This window comes from Paramisgurnus dabryanus, chromosome 4 (assembly GCF_030506205.2).
Source record: "Paramisgurnus dabryanus chromosome 4, PD_genome_1.1, whole genome shotgun sequence".
NCBI classification, from domain to species: Eukaryota; Metazoa; Chordata; class Actinopteri; order Cypriniformes; family Cobitidae; genus Paramisgurnus; species Paramisgurnus dabryanus.
This window is the reverse complement of record NC_133340.1, coordinates 49261113-49285551: the sequence shown is the minus strand read 5'-3', so window position 1 is coordinate 49285551 and position 24439 is coordinate 49261113. Positions and strand designations below refer to the sequence as shown.

Sequence of the window (24439 nt, the reverse complement as noted above, 5' to 3'; positions counted from 1 at the left end):
TTTTTTTTCTTATCAAGCAACAAAAAAGAAAGAATGAAAGTATACATACACAATATGTTTATTTGGTATTTAACAGGCTAAACTTGGTTTGGCTATTGAAACCAATAACTGTAACCATCTAAAATTAACAGCAGTAACTGTGCAGTAGGCTACGTTCAATACAAACAAAAGTGGTTAAATGAGACCATAACATGGATGGTTGAGTGAGGGTTGATGGTCTTGCCTGTTTTGCATTATCAACAGACTTTTGATACTTATTGTGTAAATTAAATGTCTGACCAAGTTTGTTGTGGTGAATGCAGGGCTCTCAGGTTTTATTTAAAACTTTGGAGTGAGATAACATCTGTTAGGGGAGAGACCCCTCTGCCCCACCAAATTCTCAAGTTTTTGCTAGCAGTTCATTGTTACCTATTATTCATAACTGACCAGCACAAATATACATTATAACAATTGGTAAGTCTGATAAAAGACAGACAAATTTATCCAAATTAAATAAATTGCTCTACATATTAAAAAATACAAATGTATCTAAATTAAAATGAAATCTGTATTATATACAGTAGGCATATTGCAGCACTTGCCATCAGCGTGTATTTTAAACTGTGTTTAAGAGAGAGAGAAGGTTACATGTTTAGTAATACATGTCAATAATAATGAAATACATCTCTGGTCCTTTCATTCATTTCAGGTTAGTTTCAGGTAAGCTAAAGCTTCTGATTGCAAAGCAGTTGGAGAGTTTTTTAATAAATCAAAGCATGATTTAACACGTATTTGGCTATATTCAAGAAACCTGCGTTATTTACCACATTTATCAGATATTGCTCTTCTTTCACTCTGTGCGTGCACGCGCCGCGCATCCACGTGATTGACATCAGAGGAGCGCGAGAAAAACTCGAGACAGCTAAACTCGACAGATAACTTCCCTGCGCCTCTTCCATTAATTGTATATAGTAAGAAAAGTTATCAGTCTCTTAGAAATACAAGGTGTACGTGTGTAAACTGACTGAAATGCGTGTATCTCACAGTGAATGCATGAGACTTGAGAGCCCTGTGAATGTACTGTTGTTAATCTCCGCGATTAACTTGTCCTTTACAGACATTGCAGCTTGCAATCTTAATGTCCTGCGCACAGATTTCGAAATGCTTTTACACAAAACACATGTTTGCGAATGATAAAAATGTAGTCTGTGCACGCGGGTGCACTTCCGCAAAAATCGGCCGAAAAAATACAAAAACGGCCGGTTGCCGATCGTGCAAAAACCGGCCGGTTCCGATCTCTGGCCGGTCAACCGGTGCATCCCTATTCACCACCGTCTCCACAGAGCCAAGACAATTTCCAGGGCTGGAGAGGGACGTTTCACCTATTTTCACACAGCGTCGCTGGACAGCATATAATTAAAGAAGCGCTTCACCAGCCTCACGGTTGTTGGTTCTCCCCACGCCTAACTCCATCTATAATGGCTTTTGACAACATAAACACAGCATTCCACTGCAATACGTCAAGTTCACACACATTCAGCAAAGTCAAGGACTCACCCACAGCACTCCACACACTTTAAGTGAAAAAGATAAGGTCAGGCCACGGTCTTCTGGGAACTTGCCTGGGAACCTATTGGGCGTTGTAATGGTGAAGAACCAGTAAATGGACGTAGCTGCCGCGACTGCCTTTCCTCCCAATATTTATGTTTCCTGGCTCACCCACCACTTTGCTCCATGATAGGGCCGCTATTCACTTCGCTGAGGACTCACAACACACGTTGAATAATGCACTTTCAACAATAGCATCCAGATTTAGGCTCCTTGTACTCACAGTAAATGATAACACTCTCTCCCTCGTTTCCTTCGCCTTCAAGCTGGCTGGTTTCTCTTCACTCTGCACGTGATCCAGTAAGTATCCATCCAACTGTCATATAAACACATCTATGAAGCATGCATGTCATTTCGTTCAAAACAGCAAGGAAGTTTCAGTATGCTCAGCCCAGTGATATATATATCCTTCTTTCTCTCTTCGCCCAGTAAAAATCCTCTTCTGTTGTTACCAGACGTAGTTTCACCCAGATCTCCACTTTCACACCACAACAGCTTGGTAAGCACCCTACCGATCGAGCCCAATGGATCGAATGTACCACAAAAACACAACAATTCCGTGGTGCTCCTTTAGCAAACAACCTCCACTCCTTCCTTTCAATTCCTTCAGCCCCGCACTCTTTCCGTTCGCTTTAGCGATCCCCGGATCAACAGCGCCTTCAAAGGAGTGGGTGTTTGATCCGCTCTTGGCGGAGCGGAGCTCGCCCCGAAATCAACTCCCCTCTACTTGTGTTTCTGCAGATCTATTTGTGTGTCAACACATCCTCCAATCACAAGCTGCTGCATTTAATCCTCACACCTGTTGCTCGTAAGCCCTGAATTGTGTTGCCATCCAAAACCAGGAAGTGTTCGTGTTCGAAAATTTTAGTCCGGGCGGAAACCATCTTCGGGAGGAACCAATCTTCGCCCTCCTTTGGTTCCGCCCTATATAGTCACCCGGTGACACATCAAAATAAATAAAAACAATTAGTATGTAAGTAGGCAGTTTTGGACGCTACTTGAGTACATGTACCTCTAAATCTTGCGAATCCCGGTAATTCTCGCCTATCCTTTTATGTATACTGAGGATTCGGACACAGCAGGGCTCTAGACTAACTTTTTGCACTGGTTGCACTGGTGCGCCTAACATTTTTTCTTGGGTGCACCAGCACAAAAGTTAGGTGCACCCTAATTTTTGACTGCATCGGATTTATAGTTCACCTAAAAATGAAAATTCTGTCATAATTTACTCACTCTCATGTTGGTACAAACCTGTATAAACGTCTTTGTTCTGGTGAACATGAATGAAAATATTTTGAGGAATGTTTGTAACCAAACCATTCATGAGCCCCATTCACTTCCATAGTATTATTTTTTCCTAGAAGTGAATGGGGCTCTTGCTTGGTTTGGTTATTAACATTCCTCAAACTATCTTGCTTCGTGTTTATCAGAACAAAGAAATTTTTACAGGTTTGTTACAAAATGAGGGAGAGTTAATGATGACAGAATTGTAATTTTTGGGTGAACTGTCCCTTTAACAACGCAAGTTTAGCGCCCATGGTGGTTTAATACAGAATATAAACATGTAGGCTATTTTATAATTTTCATTATACGAGTCATGCACAGTCCTGTTTGATAACCTGCATCTGCGCGATTAAAATAACACTTGACTTTTCGTTATCCGACATCAGCATCAATTTATTTCATACCACGCCCGTTTTACATAAATACTGCGACCGTCCGCACCGCAAATCGTGAAATAAGTAGAAACCTTTAAAGTGCCCAAATTATGAAAAACTCACTTTATCTGGGTTTTGGGGTATTATTTTGTGTCTCTGATGCTCCCACCCGCATACAAACATTGAGTCTCAGATTGCGCGAGTTAAAACTCAGCTCTGTTGTGACGTAACAAAAAGTTTCGTCACATTCAGTTAGAATTTTCCCGCCCACCACCCCACTCGCAGGTCTCCACCCACCAGGTAGCTAGAGAGCATAGAGCAGTCACTTGAATGATACCCTCTGTGCTGTTATCATATCTCATGGAAATAACAGCGCTATTTGGATATTATGGATTATACTCCCGCCTACTTTTAAAAACAAAGTTTTTAACGCGTGGTTATTGGAACCCGGAGTAATCTTATATACAGTGTGTTACGAAGCAAACAGTCCTCAGATTGTAGGCGATAAGACCTTCATACGAAATCTGATGTAAACAACAGACTGTATCTATATTTCACGGATTATACGCATTTGTGGACAAAAATGGTCATTGGATGTATTTTATTGGACTTTCATGGATCATTCACACATCTGAAACAGACTGGATTCGATTCGCGATCGCGTTGTATCATCACAAAAGGTAAGAAGTCACGTTATATTTTGCATGTTGTCATCTTCTGTCACAAAATACTACATTTATGATGCTAGAGCTAAAAGCTTTTTGCCAAACTAACCGAGACCGGTGGCCGGTTGCATAAACCATAAAGACTAGTCTTAAAAGTTAGTCATGAATTTTTTCTTCAAGACTGATCATACCTGTTTTAAGTATGTTACATAGAAAGGAAGATTGGTTTAATTTAAATACAAATAATAAGACTGATTAGCCCTAACCAATTGCTAGTTAGTCAGAATCATTCTTAAGACGCAGTCTTAACATCGCGGCTATGCAACCGGCCACTGGCCTTACTCCCCGGCTTTTCTGACGAGGCGAGCCTCTAATAACTTTACGGTCCACATAGATATTAGTGATACTTTTCTGCATGATTTGTCTGTTGGCAACATAAACTGTTAATAATAATAATATATAAAATAATAACACAGTATGGTCTGTACTGCTCACGATACCACTGAGCACGGGCACATGACGTTAGTAGTGGGGCGTGATCATAGGAGCAGCAGCTCATAAATATGTAATGACTAGCTCAAAACGGCACAATCTGAAATGCCCTGAAACAGAGGCTCCTAGAGATGGGTAACAATCTTTTCCTACAAGCTATTTCGAGCAAACAACTTTTGAAACATGCTTTATGGAACTCATACACCTATATAACTTGTGGAAAAGCAGTCATAATATGGGCACTTTAAAGATCTTCATGCAGAACATTGACAGAAATAAGCACAGGACCATGACGTAAAGGCATGAAACGCGTGATGAGATTGCATAAAAAAGTTTTTTTGTGCTGCATCGGATTTGGAGCGCGTCAAACAAAAAATAAACTCATATAGCCTATAGGCTACTTTTGAATTTGTTTTGTTAATTTGCTAATATTTAAGTTAAACACACTTCATTAGGCTTATTTATTTTATTATTTTTTCACAAAAGAAAGATGTAATCATTATGTTCTATTCATTTTTATGCTTTTTGCGCATAAACTAAACCCTTGTGGGAAATATTTATAAATGAATCAATAACGCAAATCAAGGAATTAACTTATTTCTCTATTTAAGACAGTCTGGCAGGGCGGTAATAGCAATACAGCAAACACCGAAAAGTTTATAGGATTAGATTTGGAAGTAAGATTATGAAGAAAACAGCGGTCCTGACTCCTGGCTTTTATCTATAAATTTGGCGAACGGCGCGCGAAATTGCTGTTCGGGGTTACGTTCAAATAATTTTCTTCAAAAGAATTATGCTCTGGCTCGATTGTAAGAGGCTCATTACCTAATTCCGTCTGCGGGTTCGGACCTGATGTGACGGGAGGTTGATGTCAGAGCATTGGTTATGATCTTCGGACGGATCAGGCATTAACATTCTTAACGAAAAAGTTATCAATCGTTCTTTTCCTCTTCTCTTATCATCCGTGGCTACATCCACTCTGTTTATCTGACGGACTCACCTCTCTCTCTCTCTCTCTCTCTCTCTCTCTCACACGCATTTTTAAACGTACACACATGTAGATCTGGACCATGGCTTTTTCCCTCGAACTCCTGTTCGCACCATTGCGACCTGATATTTTTTTAAGTCGCACCATTGAGAAATTAGGTCGCATGTGCGACCAAATTGGTCCCACTCTAGAGCCCTGCATAGGCTACTATTCTTTCGCCTACTGCTTTTTGCATACTATATAGTATGGAAGTAGGCAGTTTCGGACGCAGCCTAAAAGTCCTATCTACTTGGGGAAAGAAGGATATCTCTAAAATCGCATGCTAAACTCAACAAAACAACCATTTTCAGATATTTAAAGGTTTGTTATTTACATGTACCATGACAGTAACAGTAATAAAAAATAAAGTGCTACTTAAAATGCCATTAATACATCGTGCTAAAAGGAATCTTTTTATTTTAATTAAGGTATGCAGTTAACTTTAAATTTTGATAGTATGGAAGTAGGCGGTTTCGAACGCAGCCTAAAAGTCCTATCTACTTGGGGAAAGGCGGATATCTCTTAAATTGCGTGCTAAACTCAACAAACATAAACTCTGTCATATATTTTGTGTCTTAAGCTCAAATTGTGGTAAAAAGCACTTTTTTAAGTTAATTCAGCTACTGCACATGGACACAGGTTGCAAGCGCATCAAGGGACTCTATATAGATCCCCTCCCATAGAGAACCATCAGTATTTATCTATTAATAATTGGTTCTTTTAACTGGAAGGCAGGACTTTTTTTATCCAATGGAATTATGAAAATAATTATGCTGGGATGAAAAATATGCAAAATAAATCTAAACTGTTATATTTTATCATCTACAGTGTAGTCAACTATTGCCAACAATATTGAAAAAGTACACATCTATCCTCTGCTCTTATTTGCTGCCTTTTCTTCAATATCAGGGCTCAACATAAAGGACTGCCCGGTGGCCCGGGGCAAGCGTGAGAGACGTTCGGGCCAGTACAAAGCATTGTCACTTGCCCGATCGGGCCAGTGCTTTACCCTTAGTCACTAAAATATATTTTCATCAATGTATATTATTTAAAATCTTGGAAGTTTGCTGTCAGTTAACAGGTAAAGCAGAAAAGTTGGGTACTTTTTTTTGGAACATTCCTGTTGTATATGTAAAAAATATTTCACTTTTGAATTATTTTTAAAGATGTGACACTGACATTTTTTTACTGGGGCCAGTGAAAATTTTGGCAGGGCAAGTGAAAACCTGAACCACTTGCCCGACCGGGCCAGTATAAAAAATTATTTTTGTTGAGCCCTGAATATTCAATAGTCATCCAAAAAATTATAATGAAAGAACTTTATTTTGTCTTCAAAAGTAATTTTAAATATTTAAAGGTTTATAATTTCATGGGGAACATTTTAGTCAATTGTTTCCAAACTTTTGACTGGTACTGTACATACCATGAAAAGTAACAGTAATAAAAATTATGTGCTACTTAAAGGGACACTTCACCCATTTGCATTAAGCTTTGTATAGTTGGAACCCCAGTCATGTTTCAGTGTTGCACTTCCTTCTTTCAATGATGTAAAAATCATCATTTTGCATCATTGAAAGAAGGAAGTGCAATGTCTTTGTTGAGGGAGTGAGACTACAAACACCCCTTTTCTCTGTCAAATAGGCACCAAATTCTAAATGTATGTTACATTTCGAATACAAATATGACACACTTTCAATAAAGATTAATGTTTCTACGGGTAAAATGCTCCTTTAAAATGTCACTAATACATTCTGCTAAAAGGAATCTTTTTAAGTGAATTAAGGTATGCAATTAACTTTACATTTGATAGTGAAGTAGACAATGTTTTTTTTACCCAGAAAGGATATTTGTATAGGATTGATGTGGTTTTGGGACTTTACTGAACTATGAAGACTTCCATACCGGTATGTAACCTTACTAAATACTTATAAAATTCAAACTTGAAGTCTAATCAGTGATTCTTGGGAATTTGGATAAAACAGGTTTAAATTTTGGAAAAAAAAGTTAATTAAATTACAAAATCTGAAGGTATATCATTATAGACCAGCGTTTCTCAAAGTGTGGGGCGGGCCCCACTAGTGGGGAACAGGAGCATTACAAGTGGGGCTTGAGAAATGGGAGGAAATTTGTTAATTTTTGTGCCCATCTCTATTAATTTCTTTATTTATTGACCATATACTCAAAACAACACCATTTAAATTTAATCTTTATAAAACCCTAAAACAACATCAGACTGTAAAGAAAATGTCACACGGAACCATAGCCTATAAGAATCAGTTAACGTCGGAATGTTAATTGAAGCGGAACAAAACCTAATTGGAGATGCGGTATAGGTTGTAGCAGGTAACTTTTAAGGGTTGACAATGGATAAGTTTGTGACAATTCATTTTCAAAAATTCATTTTTGTAAGTTTTGTTCGTTCTTTTTGCATTTTGCAAAGTGACACAATGAAGCAAAACACAACTAGTCCACACTTTTATTTTCTGTTTCTGAATATGATGTTATCATATTTTATATTTATCATATCAGTATGATGAATATGATGTAGTCTTTTTTTCATGCAAAGTTGCACAATTGCACAAATGTATTTTCTCTATTAAAATTGTTTAATTCTGTTACGTTTTAAAATAAACTTAAACTAAAAAGTTAAACTTAAAGCCTTGATTGCCATTTTGTTGGGGCAACTGGGGACAGGTGGGGCTCGGAACCCTTCCCTACCTCCAAAGTGGGGAATGACAGAAAAAGTTTGAGAAACACTGTTATAGACCAAGGTCTTGGCTGTTCAGCAATTTACTGGTGCAACCTCCCCTGTTCGTATTTTTTTTTTCATAAAATAGGCGTTTTTCCAGTTATTACTCATACAACATTTACTTCAAGCCTAAATAGAAAAGGTAATGATTTTTTATTTAATAAACATATTTTTGTATTAATAGAGACTATTAATTTAATAACTCAACAGCACTGAAGAAACATATTGTAAGCATATTCATTTAAAACAAATAAAACTACGTCTGACGGTGGTGACATTGGCCTCCTTATTCCAAAATGTATACCACTCAAGTCAATGGCTTCTTGCTTAAACTTTATGTAAATATTTGGTCCAAAAAATAACAATCCTGAGCACTGTGATGAACAAATATCAAATCATAACTTCCTAAAATACATAAAACCTGAGAGAACAGACAGAAAACCTGACGGTGGTGACATATGACGGTGGTGACAAAAACCTAATATAGATAAAAAAAAAATAGATGAGTTGTTCACATTAGCCATCTTGTTTCCCCTCTGTTGCTAGCTACTTCAGACCTCTTCTTAAAAATGATACGTTTATTTCATAATCTAATCTAATATTTTTTTTTACAAAGATGACGGTGTTGACATGTTATGGTTGTCACAGTAGCAGTGTCCAAAAATATGAACAAGTTTAAGTGAAAATAGCAAACATACAGGAGCTTGAGTAATCTTGAAGCATGCAGTAGAGCTGAAGGTTCGAAAATGGGTTCCTCAGGAATGCAGTTGACCCTGTACTTGTCTGATTTTATTGCTTTTTATAAATATCTGACGGTGGTGACGAATATGTGGGACACATTTTGACCAATCACAAAATAATAGTTAATATTGTTCAAAACTCACTGTTTGTAATTTTTAATACATAAAATGTACCCTTTCATGTGGTAAGTCTCAAGTCTCAATTTATTTATAAAGCACGATTAAAAACAACTCCAGTTGACCAATGTGCTGTACAATGATATAATGACTAATTAAAACAAAAACACAAATATACAAACCACATCAACATCAGACAACAAATATCATCACGAGTCATAGGCCTTAGTAAAAAAGTATGTTTTTAACTTTGATTTAAAAATATGTAATGTTGGTGATATTCTTATATTAAGTGGTAACGTGTTCCAAAGTTTAGGTGCGGCTATGGCAAAAGCTCGATCACCCCTAGATTTTAATTTGGACTTTTGTGGTAAATATATTATTCAATTCAATTATTACTTTTGGCTTTTTTAATCAAGTTGAAATGATTATCTCTTAACAGAGGACAGCTGATTTTGTAGGCAATGGGCCAGCATATAATCATTAAATTAATAAAAATATAAATAAACCTATAAAAGAACCTTACATATGTGCAAAGGACCCCCTGATTATTACATTGATTATTTTTCTTCATGAAAATGTTATTAATTTCCAACAGAATTAGCACTTTTCTTAGTGGGACATGTATTTGCCAAAGTTTCAAGAATCAGTGTAATAATTATAAGGGTTAAACAGACCCAGCATAATACAACTGTATATACGTTCAAAGAAACATCTAGTGTATAAAGCTTTTATTTTGTATAAAATAGAGAACAGGGCTTGTGATAGGCATGCATATTTAAGATATATTTCTCATCACCATGGCCATGAATTCTACAAAATATATTGTTACACAGACCTGATTAGAACTTACCAGGAGTGGTCATCTGCAGTATTGCCAGACTTTTCCCACCAGGAGCTGCACAAAGATCAAGCACATTTTCCCCTTCCTTCACATCCAAAGTCAGTACTGGCAAAACTGAGGCTGCATTCAGGAGAAAGTACTGTTTCAGCCAACCTGGGTGGTGGACTTGTTTGGGAAGATGCACTGGATCTCTGTGAATATAACACTGTAGGGGGAAGTGTGCTGTGTGGGTCTGGGATTCAGGATATACTTGTGGAAGGAGGCTTCTGTATCCTAGTGCTGTAAGGCCTTGCTTGAGGTTTGTAAGGTCACTGAAGCGATTAAGCAAGACACCATATTGCCATGAGTGTGGATTCAGAAGCACCTCCCTAAAAAAAACATTTATGTAGGTTTTACTGCTAGAGTATAGGTAGTAAAATCATGGTACTGTCATATATATTAGATACATTATGATATTTGGTCGAATTTAATAAATTTAAAAACAACATATCTGCTAGCATGAAAAAGACTAATTTAACAAACCAATGGTTTAATCAAAGGGGCCAAAGGGGTCATTTTCCAGCTCCCACAGAGTTAAACAATTGATTTTTACAGTTTTAGAATCCATTCAGCCAATCTCTGGATCTGGCCATACCACTCTTAGCATAGCTTAGCATAATTCATTGAACCTGATTAGACCATTAGCATCGCGTTCAAAAATGACCAAAGAATATTGATATTTTTCTAATGAAATAATATTACGCAGTGCCCGAAAATAGTCCCCTGCTATTGAACTATTTTTGGGCGCTGCCGCTGTGTAATATCATTGCGCATGCTGCAGCCACGGTACGCCAGCAAAATCCTTGATTATTACGCCAGAATGAGAGCCTTATCTGCCTAGAGAATCGCAACTTTTAATTTTCTGTCGGTCTTATTACACGATGTAACAATAGAAAAGTGCATTTTTAAATAGAAAAAATAGTGAAACTTTTTGGTTATTTTTTTAGGCGCGATGCTAACGGTCTAATCAGAGTCAATGGATTATGCTAAGCTATTTTACAAGTGGTAGCGCCAGACCCGGAGATTGGCTAAATGGATTATAAAACTGTAATAATCAGATGTTTAACTCTAGGGGAGCTTCAAAATGAGCCTATTTTCAAAAAAGGGGAGTGTCCCTTTAACAGTGTTAAGGCACTAAAGCCCCATTTGCACAGGATTAGTATTACCTGATGACCTCTAGTTATTTGTAATAATTGCGGAGATTGTCTGTGATCTTAATTTCATACAAATCTGCCATATCTGAAATTTGTAAAGTGAAAATTCCCCCTCATATGACCTAACATATTTCGCAAAACACTGTAAGGGAATAAATATTAATATATATCCATCTGTTTGGCCCAATGGCGTAAACCAAATATCATGACAGAAGGATCGTAGCACATTCTGTCTTTTCCGGCGCTTCCGGCACATTCCGGTCTTTCCCCGAGGCTGGTAGAGTGTTTCGGTAAAGGAGGTCAATGTGTATTGTTTTGGACATTAAACTACCTTAAAGGACAAGTTCGGTATTTTACACTTTAAGCCCTGTTTTCAGATTGTTTATGATGAAATAGAACGGTTTTGACTGAAATTTCGACATATGCGGCTGCCCCGAGAATTTCCGGGTGATTGTTTTTCACCTCCCACCTCTACAATAGGTCTGTAGGTGCACTGGAACAATCTTTCCTAAAATGCATTAAACTTTCATTTACAAAGACGTGAAACTCACCATGTGCAGGCATGTGATTGGCTAAGGACAAAAAGCAGGAAAATATATCAAGACCCCCCACCCATACACATGCCAATCAAACTGGTGGCGGATCTATACGGATAGTAAAGTAGGACCCGTAATAACTTATTTGAACAAAAAACACATTTTAATTTATTTTACAGCTAGATGTGCAACATGCAACTTTTTTGTACAGTATGACACATAACAACTTATTTGGTGGATGTGTAACAGTGGGAATCAAAAGCAAGTGTCTTGTCCACTGCTCCATCACCACCTCTCTCTATATCAACAACCATGACAAAAAAATATGTTTTAACTTATTTTTGTTTTGCATTTTTACACAACTTTAACAGCTAAATGTGCAACATGCAAATGTTCATGTCAAAAGAAGGCCTATTTTGCAGACATCCAAATAAAATGTAGGCAATGGCTTATAAAGAACTAAAGGCATGGCTACTTTTAATTTTATACTTTAAGTAAATTTCCAAGCCTGTACTTTGATACTTTTACTTGAGTAAAGAAGTTAAATCAGTACTTCTATTTTTACCAGAGTATTTTTTAATACAAATATCTGTAAATTGTGCTACACAGGACCTTTAGTTATAATAAAGCAGGGGTTCTCAAAGTTTACATTCAATGGTCCAAATCTGAATTCCCATAATTTTCATAGATCCGGAAAAACTTTATGTAAATCATTTGTTTATATAACAAATCAACACAAATAGTTTGGGAAAAACATAAGTGTATTTTGCATTTAAAGTAAAAAATAAAATAAAAAAATAAACACAAGAAATATGCCAAAAGTAACCAGGTAAGGTAAGGTAAGGTAAGGTAAGGTAGGTTTATTGTCATTCTGTACATGTTGACACATGAGAACGAAATATGTACTCAGGACCAGCAGCGTAAAAAAATTAACATACAATGTACATTAACTAATTAGGTGCAAAATACAGAGCAACCTAATTAGAGAAATGGCACAGTTTGTTTTTCCATCAGATGCATAAGCCATGGCAAAAAAAAGTGTGGTTGGTAGGCAGAGACACTGACCAAAATTAGGGGTGCACCTATAAATTGGCTGATGATGCTTGCTATGCTTCTCAATGAATTACGGTGAAATGCCGCTACATCCAAAAGCCAGGGGGCGCTCTTGTGCAGAAACTTAATATGTGCTGTAGACGAAGAACCAGACACACGGAGCTCCAGGAAATGGCTTAAGGATATATTTATATTTCTGTTCTTCAAACCTTTTCAGGTATTTTCATGATAATAAAGAATATGTATAAGATTATGTTTGACGAGTGTTGCTTTTTTAAATGGATGTTTTAAACGACTCAAACCAACAGTGATTGGTAAGGACTGATCAAAAGTAGGGGTGGGCAAAAAAATCGATTCTTAGATGAATCGCGATTCGGACGTGGGCCGATTCTGAATCGATTCACAAATGTCAAGAATCGATTCTTAAATGTTAGTTTACAAAATAACGTCACGTTATCAGAACCAAAAGGCGGAACTCAACTGGGGGAGCGGTGATGCACACGGACAACTTAAGAGAGCGCGCCCTGCAAGAGCGCATAGCGGAGCTTACAAGAGCAGAAGAGAAAGAACACTTTAAATGCTTGTAGGACTATACTGCATATATCTTTACCATGACGATTATTGAGCAGTACTACCACGTGAAACTATTTATCACTAATAAACACCCAGTGTTAGCATATAGCCCGCTAGCATCCACACGGTGGAGGCTAAAGCTAGCATTTTCCGATCTAATGGCGGATTCATCTGATATATGCTTTTCTGACCTATCCTCACCTGAGCGGGAAGTTGTGGAGGAGTTGTTTCCCGGTTTTAGCAGATCCAAGGCGAGGTACAGCGCCCACTTCACCCTGCCTTCCGACGTCCACAAGCGAGCAACAAACATGCATTCCACGCGATGCAGCTTCACGGACCGTGAACGACATGAAAGTGATCGGGAAGCTGTGGAGGAACCGCTGCCCGGCCTTCGCAGATTCGGCAAGCCAAACATCACCCTGGCCCCAGACGTTCGCAGGCGACCGAGGCGTGTCACAACCGAACACCCCACGCGATGCAGCTCCGGGGACCGCGTTCGGGTAAACGAAGACGCCATCGCCCAGCATGAAAGCGGTAAGACTCCGCTTGTTATTGTAACATGTACTACTTGCCACATGTATAGTTTAGCTTCTGCTGTTAGCATAGAGGGGTTTACATGCACTAAGTGTATTGAAGTATTAAGGTTAACTGAGAAGGTTGCTGAACTAGAATCGCGCATCCGAACGCTAGTTGAGGATAGCAAAACCGCTAATGTTACTGTCGCAAATAATCTATCGAGCGAAAAGACTAATGGCTCGGTTCCGACATCAGATGCTAATATAAATATTACAAATACTGTATCAAGCGCGCATAGTGTTTATCAAAATACACATGGCTCGGTTCCGTCATCAGAGTCAAGTCGGCGGTCAAACTGGGTGACTGTTCGGCGGCATAGTCATATAAGGCGTCCTTCTAAGACCCATAACGTAACGACAATTTCTAACAGATTCGATCCCCTAAGGAGTATACCAGCTGAAACACCTTTTAAAAGTGCCCTGGTCATTGGAGATTCTATACTCAGGAACACTAACATTGAGGCACCAAACACCATAGTCGACTGTATACCGGGAGCCAGAACGTCTGACATTAGATCCAAACTTAAAGTGCTGGCTAATGCTAAGCGGAAGTTTTCTAAGATTGTTATTCATGCCGGCACGAATGACACTAGGCTCCGCCAGTCGGAAATCACCAAAGATAATATTAAGGAGATGTGTGAAATTGCAAAAACAATGTCAGACAATGTAATATGCTCTGGTCCCCTCCCCGCCTACCGGGGAGATGAAACACATAGTAGATTAGTGTCTCTCAATGGATGGATGTCAAAGTGGTGCCCTCAGCATAACGTAGGGTTTATAGACAATTGGAAGCATTTCTGGGGAAGACCATTTCTCTTAACCCGAGATGGCCTTCATCCGTCATCGGAAGGAAGTGCTATACTCACTAAAAATCTGATCAATAGTCTTAATTCTGATATAGTCTGACTATCCAGGGCCCAGGTCAGGAAACAGACGGATCGGCTTAACCGTCCATCTGTTAGCTGCCGTGATATGTCAAGACCACTTATATCCCAGCACTTCGAGTCAATCTTACCGAAATATCAGCACATTTCAACTGTATCTGTTCCCCGAACAAATAAATACAGGGCACCGCTTGTTACATCTGGTACAAATCTGATTCAAATAAAATTAGAAAACAATACATTAACAGATGAATCTCGAATCTTAAAATTCGGCCTTCTTAACATTAGATCGCTTACCAATAAAGAACCTATTGTCAATTAAATAATTACAGACCAAAACTTAGATGTACTCTGTTTAACAGAAACCTGGCTTAAAGCAGACGACTACATTAGTTTAAATGAATCCACCCCACAAGACTATTATTATAAACACGAACCTCGATTAAAGGGGAGAGGGGGTGGTGTAGCTACAATATACAACACAATGTTTAAAGTAAACCAAAAATCTGAGCTAAAATTTAAATCATTTGAAGTAATGGTGTTAAATATGGAAATAACTGATCGTAACCACAAACAGCTTTCTTTTGCTTTAGCGACAATCTATAGACCACCGGGCCACCATGCAGATTTCCTTAATGAAATAGCAGATTTCCTATCTGAGCTTGTAGTCACTGTAGATAAAGCTCTTATTGTTGGTGATTTTAATGTCAATGTGGACAACCCAAAAGACGCATTAGGACGTGCGTTTATAGATGTTCTAAATTCTCTCAATATTAGACAAAACGTGACAGGGCCAACGCATACTCGTAATCACACATTAGACTTAATTCTGTCACTCGGACTCAATATTAATGACGTCAAAATATCACCTCAGAGTGATGCAGTTTCTGACCATTACCTTGTGTCATACACTGTACTTCTAGATAGGATCACTCAATCTACAACATGCTACCGACTAGCCAGAACAATAATTTCCACCACTAAAGATAGCTTTATTAGCACTCTTCCAGACCTGTCCCAAATGAAACATGTAGCAGATAACTGTGACGATCTAGATATTAAAATAGAAAACCTAAACAATGTCTGTTCTAACACATTGGATGCCGTTGCTCCCATTCGAAAAAAGAGATTCAAAGAAAAAACGCCAGCTCCATGGTATGACCATCACACAGCAGCCCTTAAAAAGGCAGCTAGAAAAATGGAAAAAAATTATAGAAGCACAAAGTTAGAAGTATGGCGCGCAGCATGGAAACAGAGTGTTAAACACTACAGACAGGCTATTAAAACCGCCAGATCTACATATCTTAGCAAGCTTATAAATGAGAATCATAATAACCCTCGTTTCCTCTTTAGCACAGTTGCGAAACTGACTAGAAACAAAGAACAAACAGAAACCAATAATAAACTTCAACACAATAGTAACGACTTCATGAACTTCTTTTCTAACAAAATTTCGGCTATTAGGGAAAACATCGTAGCTACCCAGGCAGCCACCACTCTACCCATTAGTTCACTTAACACTAGACTACCATACGAACATCTTGATTCATTTAAACCTACTACAATAGATGAGCTCTCTAAACTAGTCACATCATCCAAATCATCGTCCTGTATATTAGACCCCGTTCCCACAAAACTACTTAAAGAAGTATTCCCTGTAGTGTCAACCCCGGTTCTAAATATCTTTAACTCATCGCTAGAAATAGGATACGTTCCAACAGCTTTCAAACTAGCAGTTATTAAACCGCTGATTAAAAAACCACAGCTTGACCAAGGAGAACTTAATAACTTTAGACCAATCTCAAATCTCCCTTTTCTTTCGAAAATATTAGAAAAGGTAGTGGCAAGCCAGTTACGCACATTCTTGACAAATAATAGTACATATGAAAAGATCCAATCAGGATTCAGGCCCCACCATAGCACAGAGACAGCGTTGCTTAGAGTTACAAATGACCTCCTATTAACATCCGATCGTGGTGAAATCTCAATTCTTATATTACTAGACCTTAGTGCAGCATTTGACACAATAGACCACAGAATCCTACTCAATAGACTAGAAAACTATGTTGGTATCAGTGGTCAGGCGCTAGCCTGGTTTAGGTCATATCTAACCAATCGCTATCACTTTGTTTATGTAAATGAGGAAGAGTCATATCACTCCCTGGTTAAATACGGTGTACCGCAGGGATCAGTTTTAGGTCCTATCCTGTTCTCGTTATACATGTTACCCCTAGGAGACATTATCAGGAAACATAACATAAGTTTTCACTGCTATGCGGATGATACCCAGCTTTACATCTCCTCGCATCCCAGCGAAACACACACGTTTTCTAAGCTAAAAGACTGCATTAGCGATGTTAGTGACTGGATGGCACATAACTTTCTTAAGCTCAACTCCAATAAGACAGAGGTACTTATTATTGAACCAAATCGCTACAAACATAATATGTCAGATTACAAATTGCACATAGATGGCTGTACTGTGGTGCCATCTTCCACGGTTAGGAACTTAGGTGTGATGTTCGACAGCAACTTATCCTTTGATAGTCATATCGCCAACGTCTGCCGCACAGCATTCTTCCATCTTAGAAATATCTCAAAAATACGCCATATACTGTCTACATCTGACGCAGAGAAGCTTATTCATGCTTTTATGACCTCTAGAATAGACTATTGTAACTCGCTACTCGGGGGATGCCATTCAAATCAGGTCAACAAGCTTCAGCTAGTTCAAAACGCTTCTGCAAGGGTACTTACTCGATCTAAGAAGTATGACCACATAAGCCCAATTCTGGCATCTTTACACTGGCTACCAGTTAAATATCGCATCCAATTTAAAATATCACTAATCACCTACAAAGCTTTAAATGGCTTAGCACCCTCATATCTTAGAGAATTACTATCAGAATACAATCCATCACGCACACTACGGTCGCAAAATTCTGGCCTATTGATTATCCCTAGACTATCAAAAGTGTCTAAAAGTGGAAGATCCTTTTCCTACTTAGCCCCTAAGCTCTGGAATGATTTACCAACCGATGTCCGAGAATCAGACACAGTCGATCATTTTAAATCTAGACTTAAAACTTTTCTCTTCAACAAAGCATTCGCATAATTTGTCTAGTAAAGGTTCTTAACTCGCAATAGTTATTTTCACGGAACAAAGCACTCACGGTCATAACACAGACCAACCAAATAAATAAATAAAAACCTTTTCTGCATGAACACTTAAAATGAATTGCATTAAATAGTTTGCCACCGTTTGCCACTGAACCTGCATTAACGACGACAGTGGGGCCTCCAGCCTTAGTCAAACGGGTTGGCACGTATGGTCGGGTTGCGATTTTGGCGCTATCGTAAGTCTTATGAATAGTATGCCATACAGACCCGTTTGCCACTGAACCTGCATTAACGACGACAGTGGGGCCTCCAGCCTTAGTCAAACGGGTTGGCACGTATGGTCGGGTTGCGATTTTGGCGCTATCGTAAGTCTTATGAATCGTATGCCATACAGACCCGTTTGCCACTGAACCTGCATTAACGACTACAGTGGGGCCTCCAGCCTTAGTCAAACGGGTTGGTATGTATGGTCGGGTTGCGTTTTTCGCGCTTTCGTGTGTCTTGTGAATAGTATGCCATACAGACCCGTTTGCCACTGAACCTGCATTAACGACGACAGTGGGGCCTCCAGCCTTAGTCAAACGGGTTGGCACGTATGGTCGGGTTGCGATTTTGGTGCTATCGTAAGTCTAATGAATAGTATGCCATACAGACCCGTTTGCCACTGAACCTGCATTAACGACGACAGTGGGGCTTCCGGCCTTAGTCAAACGGGTTAACACGTATGGTCGGGTTGCGATGTTTTTGGCGTTTTCTCCTGGTCCTGTAAATGGTATACAATATAGACCCGTTTGCCACTGAACCTGCATTAACGACGACAGTGGGGCTTTAGGCCTTAGTCAAACGGGTCGTCAGGTTTCATTTTCTCTTAAAGATCGGAAGGTGACCCTTATTTACCATATATACCCTCGCATTGGGCCCCCAATTTGCTAAATCCTCAACTGTGGATAACATAATTATGCCGCAATATTTAGTCTGTCTGGAACTAAGCTGAGTTAAACCATATCACTGTGTGACACTTCAATACATATGAACGGCCGCTACGCTAATACGATTTTGTTTTTCTCTCCCTGTCTGACAAACAGACCCAGTCCCGGTAGATGTGAAAGTCGGCACACCTCTGATCTACTGGCTGTCCTTCAACGTTATGCCCAGCTGATACCTGACCAACGATCACCGGCAGAACCACTTAATCTCCGCTAAATCTCCATTTCCGTTCTCCCAAGGGTTTTTCCCTCCTAGGACTTATTTTTCCTCGGATAAAAGCCCTGGGTTTTTTTTTTTTTTTTTCTCCTAGGGGGTTTTTCACCCCGGGGAGGCAGCCTTTTTGGGCTTTACCTAGCTTCCTCTTCTATACGTTGCTTTAGTAATACGTGCAATTATAATATTGAGTCATAGTCGCAGCAAATTTAACTGCTCATGCTATCATGTATTTTGTTGTGCTATCTGTCGTTTTCTGTGCTTTTCACTGCTTCTATTTATGTAAAGCTGCTTTGAAACAATTGACTTTTGTGAAAAGCGCTATATAAATAAAATTGAATTGAATTTAATTGAATCTCTACATTGAATTTAGGGCTGTCACCATTACTCTATTCTTTTTGAGGAGTTTTAAAAAAAATCCTTGAGTACATGTCGAGTACTCCTTAAAATAGCGGAGATGCGGTTTAGTGAAACAAACAGTATCAGAAGCATACAAATCAGCGCTACGCTGCCTCTCTCTCCCTCTCGTTTGCTCGCTCACACACACCGTGCGTGTGAATCAGCAACTGCGTGAGGCAAGAATGCGCATCCATGTGAATTTTGGAAGTTAAAGACGACTGAGCTGCAGTGGCATGGCAAAACACATTTGAGAAGAAAGGCGCAGCAACTCAAAAAGACCTGCATGTTTCACAATTACACAAAAGACCATAATGACAATTTTGCGCGTGGAGCAGCAGTTGTGCGATCTACCGGCATTGCCTTTGCGATCGAGGTATTGGACACCCCTGCCCTAAACCATCCGCAGACTGTTTAGATATATGAATATACTTCTGTAAAAATATGCACATAGTTTGTTATTCAGTCGCTGGGTGCGCTGCATTATATAAATACAGTAATACTGCCAATCACTGTGTATAATGATGATGATTAGATGCTTAACGTTCGTGGAAGTTAATGCCGGTTAACATATAGAATTAATATGTCACGTTAAATTAATATTTTTACTGGTTTTAATGTCTTACAACAGAAACAGGACATATATGTATATAAGAATGACATTATTTATCTCTAGTTGCATTAAAGTACAGTATATGACAGTTCAGAGACTAGCAAAAGCGCAAACATTAACCTGGCTTTGAAACCAAATGCGATGTAATGACGTCACAGATATGCAAATTAGTACGTCAAGAATCGATTCTGAATCAAATCGGGACCCTAAGAATCGATTCTGAATCGATTCATGAGGGTCCAAGCGATTCCCACCCCTAATCAAAAGCCGTAGTGCATGAAGTAGCTGTGCATAATATCTGGGTGTGATGGCTACAGCGTCACACAGGAATATTTTATATAACTCGTTTTATTTTCGGACCAGGAATACTCTTAAATCTATAAAGAAAAAAGAACTAAACGAATGGTTTACAAGTTTAATATGCACTTGTAAAATAGCAAATGCACACATTTAATCAATCACATAGAAATTAATGCACTTGTAATATGAAGTGGACGCGGGTCCGGATCAAGTTGCCGTCGGGTCCGGATCCGGACCGGAGTCCGGACTTTGAGAACCCCTGTAATAAAGTGTCTTAAAGGTCTCTTTTTCTACTTTTAGACCCCTGTAGATGAGTAACTTTGTTAAACATAAACAATAGAATGACACTAATAAATAAAAGCAATTGTACAAAAAAGTACAGGAGCTATTTATTTTAATCAAACTGGTCAACCTTAAAACTTTAAAAACACGAAACCTTTGAAACAAACGATTGGCCGTACAGAGGCCGTTTCTCAATCCTAAGTCTGCAGCCTTCCAGAGTTCGCATTTCTAAGCTGCATACGTCATCAAGACTCATCAAGAGTCACAATATTAACAATTATGAAGTTTACTATTATTCTTAGTTAATCGTAAATTGTTGTAATATGTTTATGACTTCCGAATGTAATGCTCAGTTAGGTTAAACCAGGCTCGATGACGTATGCAGCCTATGAGACCTCTGGAGGCTGCAGCCTTCCGATTCAGAAACGTTCAGAGGTAACTTATTTCCTTGCCTTTTTTTCGGAACCAATATTGTTGCATCGTCCCTCTCTCAGTCGCCACCAGAATTTTCTGCAATGGCGCTCGTTTTTCCTCTCATTTCTGTGAAAATTGCCGCTCCAAATCCACCAAGTAAACCGACGTGTATGTTTGCCGCTTTGTTTCGCGTCACGCGAGTGACAGCCAAACGTCGCAAATGAGGAGAAGAGAGGAGAGAAACGATCGGGTCTGATTGGTAAATGGTGACTACAATCATACTTAGCCATCCGCCATTTGCGAATGGTTGGAAACACATCCTTGTTGATACTTGGAAAGGAAGGAAAATGCACCTCTTTGTCATCTGACGTGCTGCCCCGGTGTGGCCCTGTTGCGCGGGGACGGCGATTGTGGTTCCGTCCCGGGTTACCATGGCGACGGCTGTGAGATACCCCCCTCCCCCCTATTTTTTTTTTTTTACATATCTGCACGATTCACGTAGGTCACATTTTCAGGTCGGAAAATCCGGAATTCCGGATTAATCCGGAAAAATCACATCCCTGCATGTGGTCAGGGGCGTTCACTGATATACTCACACAAAAATCGCCGCAAACGATGCTTTCCAACAGGTGTTTTAGCATTCGTTGTAAACTTGTGGACCTATTTTTCCAAACGCCTCACACCCGTATATTCTTCCGTTGAGAGCTTGAATAATAAACACTCCAGCCCAATTGGTGGCAATAATCCGCCTTTGCCAATTGCAAGAATTGAAACAAAGTTCCCGGCGTGGAGAAATACCATACCTCACAGCACATCTAATACAAGTCAATGGAGTTGGACAAAACTACGATACTGTTGGAAAGCATCTTTTGCAGCGATTTTTGTGTGAGCATATCAGTGAACACCCCTGACTACTCGGTGAGTCTCACGTCTTTGTAAATGAAAGTTTAATGCATATAGGAAGGATTGTTCCTGTGCACCTATAAAGCCATTATAGAGGTGGGAGGTGATACAAGAAACACACGAAAATTCTCGGGCCGGCATCATATGTCGAAATATCAGTCAAAACCGTTCTATTTCATCATAAACAATCTGAAAACAGGGCTTTAAGTGTAAAATACCGAACTTGTCCTTTAATATGTTCATGGTTAAGTATGCAATGTTATTTATTTGCATAGCAAGGGAGAAAATCTAAAGTCATATCTAAAGTGAATTGTTTGGTTATGGTGGCCTACTTGGAGTCTAGAATCTGTAGACCAAGTGGGAGGTGTAGAACTTTCCAGCAGATGTTATTACTGTATATTAATAGATGTTATTTATATGTTCTTGAGTATTTGAAGAAATAAGTATATTTTTGCAATCTTATTTTAAATGCAGGCACGTTTATGATATATTTCATATGTTATAATCTTACTAGGGTATGTTCTACTTCCTGCTTTGCTACTGTTCGGACGTTCTTGCTTACTGCTCTGCGCTTTGCTCTATCGTTTTTTTGTATTTTATCTTATAATTTTTACTTCAGCAAATCAGCATAGTGCTCAAACAACAGAGCTTGGCATCAACATTAAATTACAAACTTTAGGGACTGGAAGATTACAAAAAAGTGGAATTTTTCATCCGTCTAGCCTCACACCGCCATCAGCTTACATTCCAGAAGGAATACAGCTGCCTTCATTCAACAGAATAAGAAAAAGAAATGCCTCATCAAAAATCTACTTGCTGCACAAACTGTCACAGACTTTTACAAAGGATTGCTGTTCTTGAAACAAAGTTACTTACAGGATTACCAAACCAGACGGAACACACAACAGAGCTTCGTCATCATGGACGCCCTCAGCATTCAGCCGGTGAGTCCCATGAATCTAATGATCAACACTCTAATCAATGGTACAAACAGGGAGCAAGACCCAAAATCACTCGAGAAATCAGACTGTCACGAGCATCACATTTTGCCGCAGTAGCTTCCTCTACCCCAGATACAGTTAGGATTGCAAACACCTACTTTCTACCACCACCTATACATCTTGAGAACAGATTTGAAGTATTAATGAATATGAGTGAGGAATCCCCAAATGTGATAAATGTGATTGAACACCGATCAAATCAGCCAGCAGCTAACACTGATGCTAACTGCCGCTCAAGATCGAGCAGACAGCGGCACTCAGCGCAGAGCGCATCCGAGCCCAGAACTCTGATATTGGGTGACTCAGTTATCAGAAACATTAGCAACAGGGACTCAACTACGTGCTGCCTTCCACAAGCAACTGTTTCTGATGTAAACAGGGAACTTCAGAACGTTCTGATGAAACATAAGACTGTAAATCGAGTTGTCATTCATGTGGGGAAGAATGATATTCACAAAGAGCAATCTGAACTCCTTAAGAGGGATTTCAACAAACTTTTTGAAACACTCAGAAGAGTGAAGGTTCAGCCTTTCATCAGTGGACCACTTCCAGCAAGAGGAACAAATAGGTTTTCACGGTTGCTTGGACTTAATACATGGCTGAAAAAAAACCTGCACCATAAAGAGACTGAACTTTATTAACAACTTCAATCTTTTCTGGAGTCAGAGACAACTATTTAAACAGGATGGCATCCACCCAAACAGACTGGGTGCAAGAGTGCTAAAGGACAATATCTACTTCTCCCTTCACCAGTGTGTGCCAATCCACTCAACCTGAATGGCACACACACCTGGACAGAGTATGAATGACCACAGGACTTCTTTTCAGCACCTGAATGGACATGCCGTCGACATATCCGACAAGGACAGAGATAACACCACGCAGCCACAACAACCACTGCTCATGGACACAATCTCAGCTGAGTCATGCCCACAGAGCTCACCACAGTCAGACTGTGTCAGATAAGAACGGCTCCAAGATTCAGCACCCAAGGACGACTTTCTGGAAAACAGCCAGGGAAACCAGGACAACATATCACAGCCTCCGGTCACATCAGAGCAACATGACTCCTCCTCAATAGATATGTCATTCCTCTCTCCAGCATCCCCGCTTTTGACCTTCTCCGGAAAAATGGAGGAACTGGTTAATGCTGGAACTAAACTATCCCACTCTATTGCTGCGAGCCCCCAGCTTTCAACCAGAATAGGGCAAGCCCCACAACCACCAAAGCCAGTGGGCCCAGTTCCTCCTCCTTGTCCTGTGAGAGCTCTTCGGTCTCAGTCACAACGCCAAGGCACACACCCTCCTCCATCTGCTGTAGGTGAACCAAAAACAACTGATAACGGCTCTCAGTGATATGTGTCGGGTTCCTGTTATGAAAATACTAATACTTTTATCAAATGTTTACAAAAGCAGGAACTCAGTGTACCTATATTTTTCTCTATTTCTGTTTTAGTACATGATAGAAAGCCTAAGGCTGTATCAAACCGTGTGGCAAATCAATCTAATCTGCTGCC

The 24439-nt window shown here is 39.3% G+C and overlaps 1 protein-coding gene across 1 annotated transcript in view; it reads right to left on the bottom strand.

The window, feature by feature from the left end:
- nsun3 (NOP2/Sun RNA methyltransferase 3) overlaps nucleotides 1-24439 on the bottom strand; it is a 45846-nt gene that overhangs the window by 7495 nt on the left and 13912 nt on the right. Inside the window, exon 3 of the mRNA XM_065254900.2 lies at nucleotides 9889-10247. Coding sequence (XP_065110972.2) covers nucleotides 9889-10247 — 359 coding nt within the window. The remainder of the gene's footprint in view (nucleotides 1-9888; nucleotides 10248-24439) is intronic.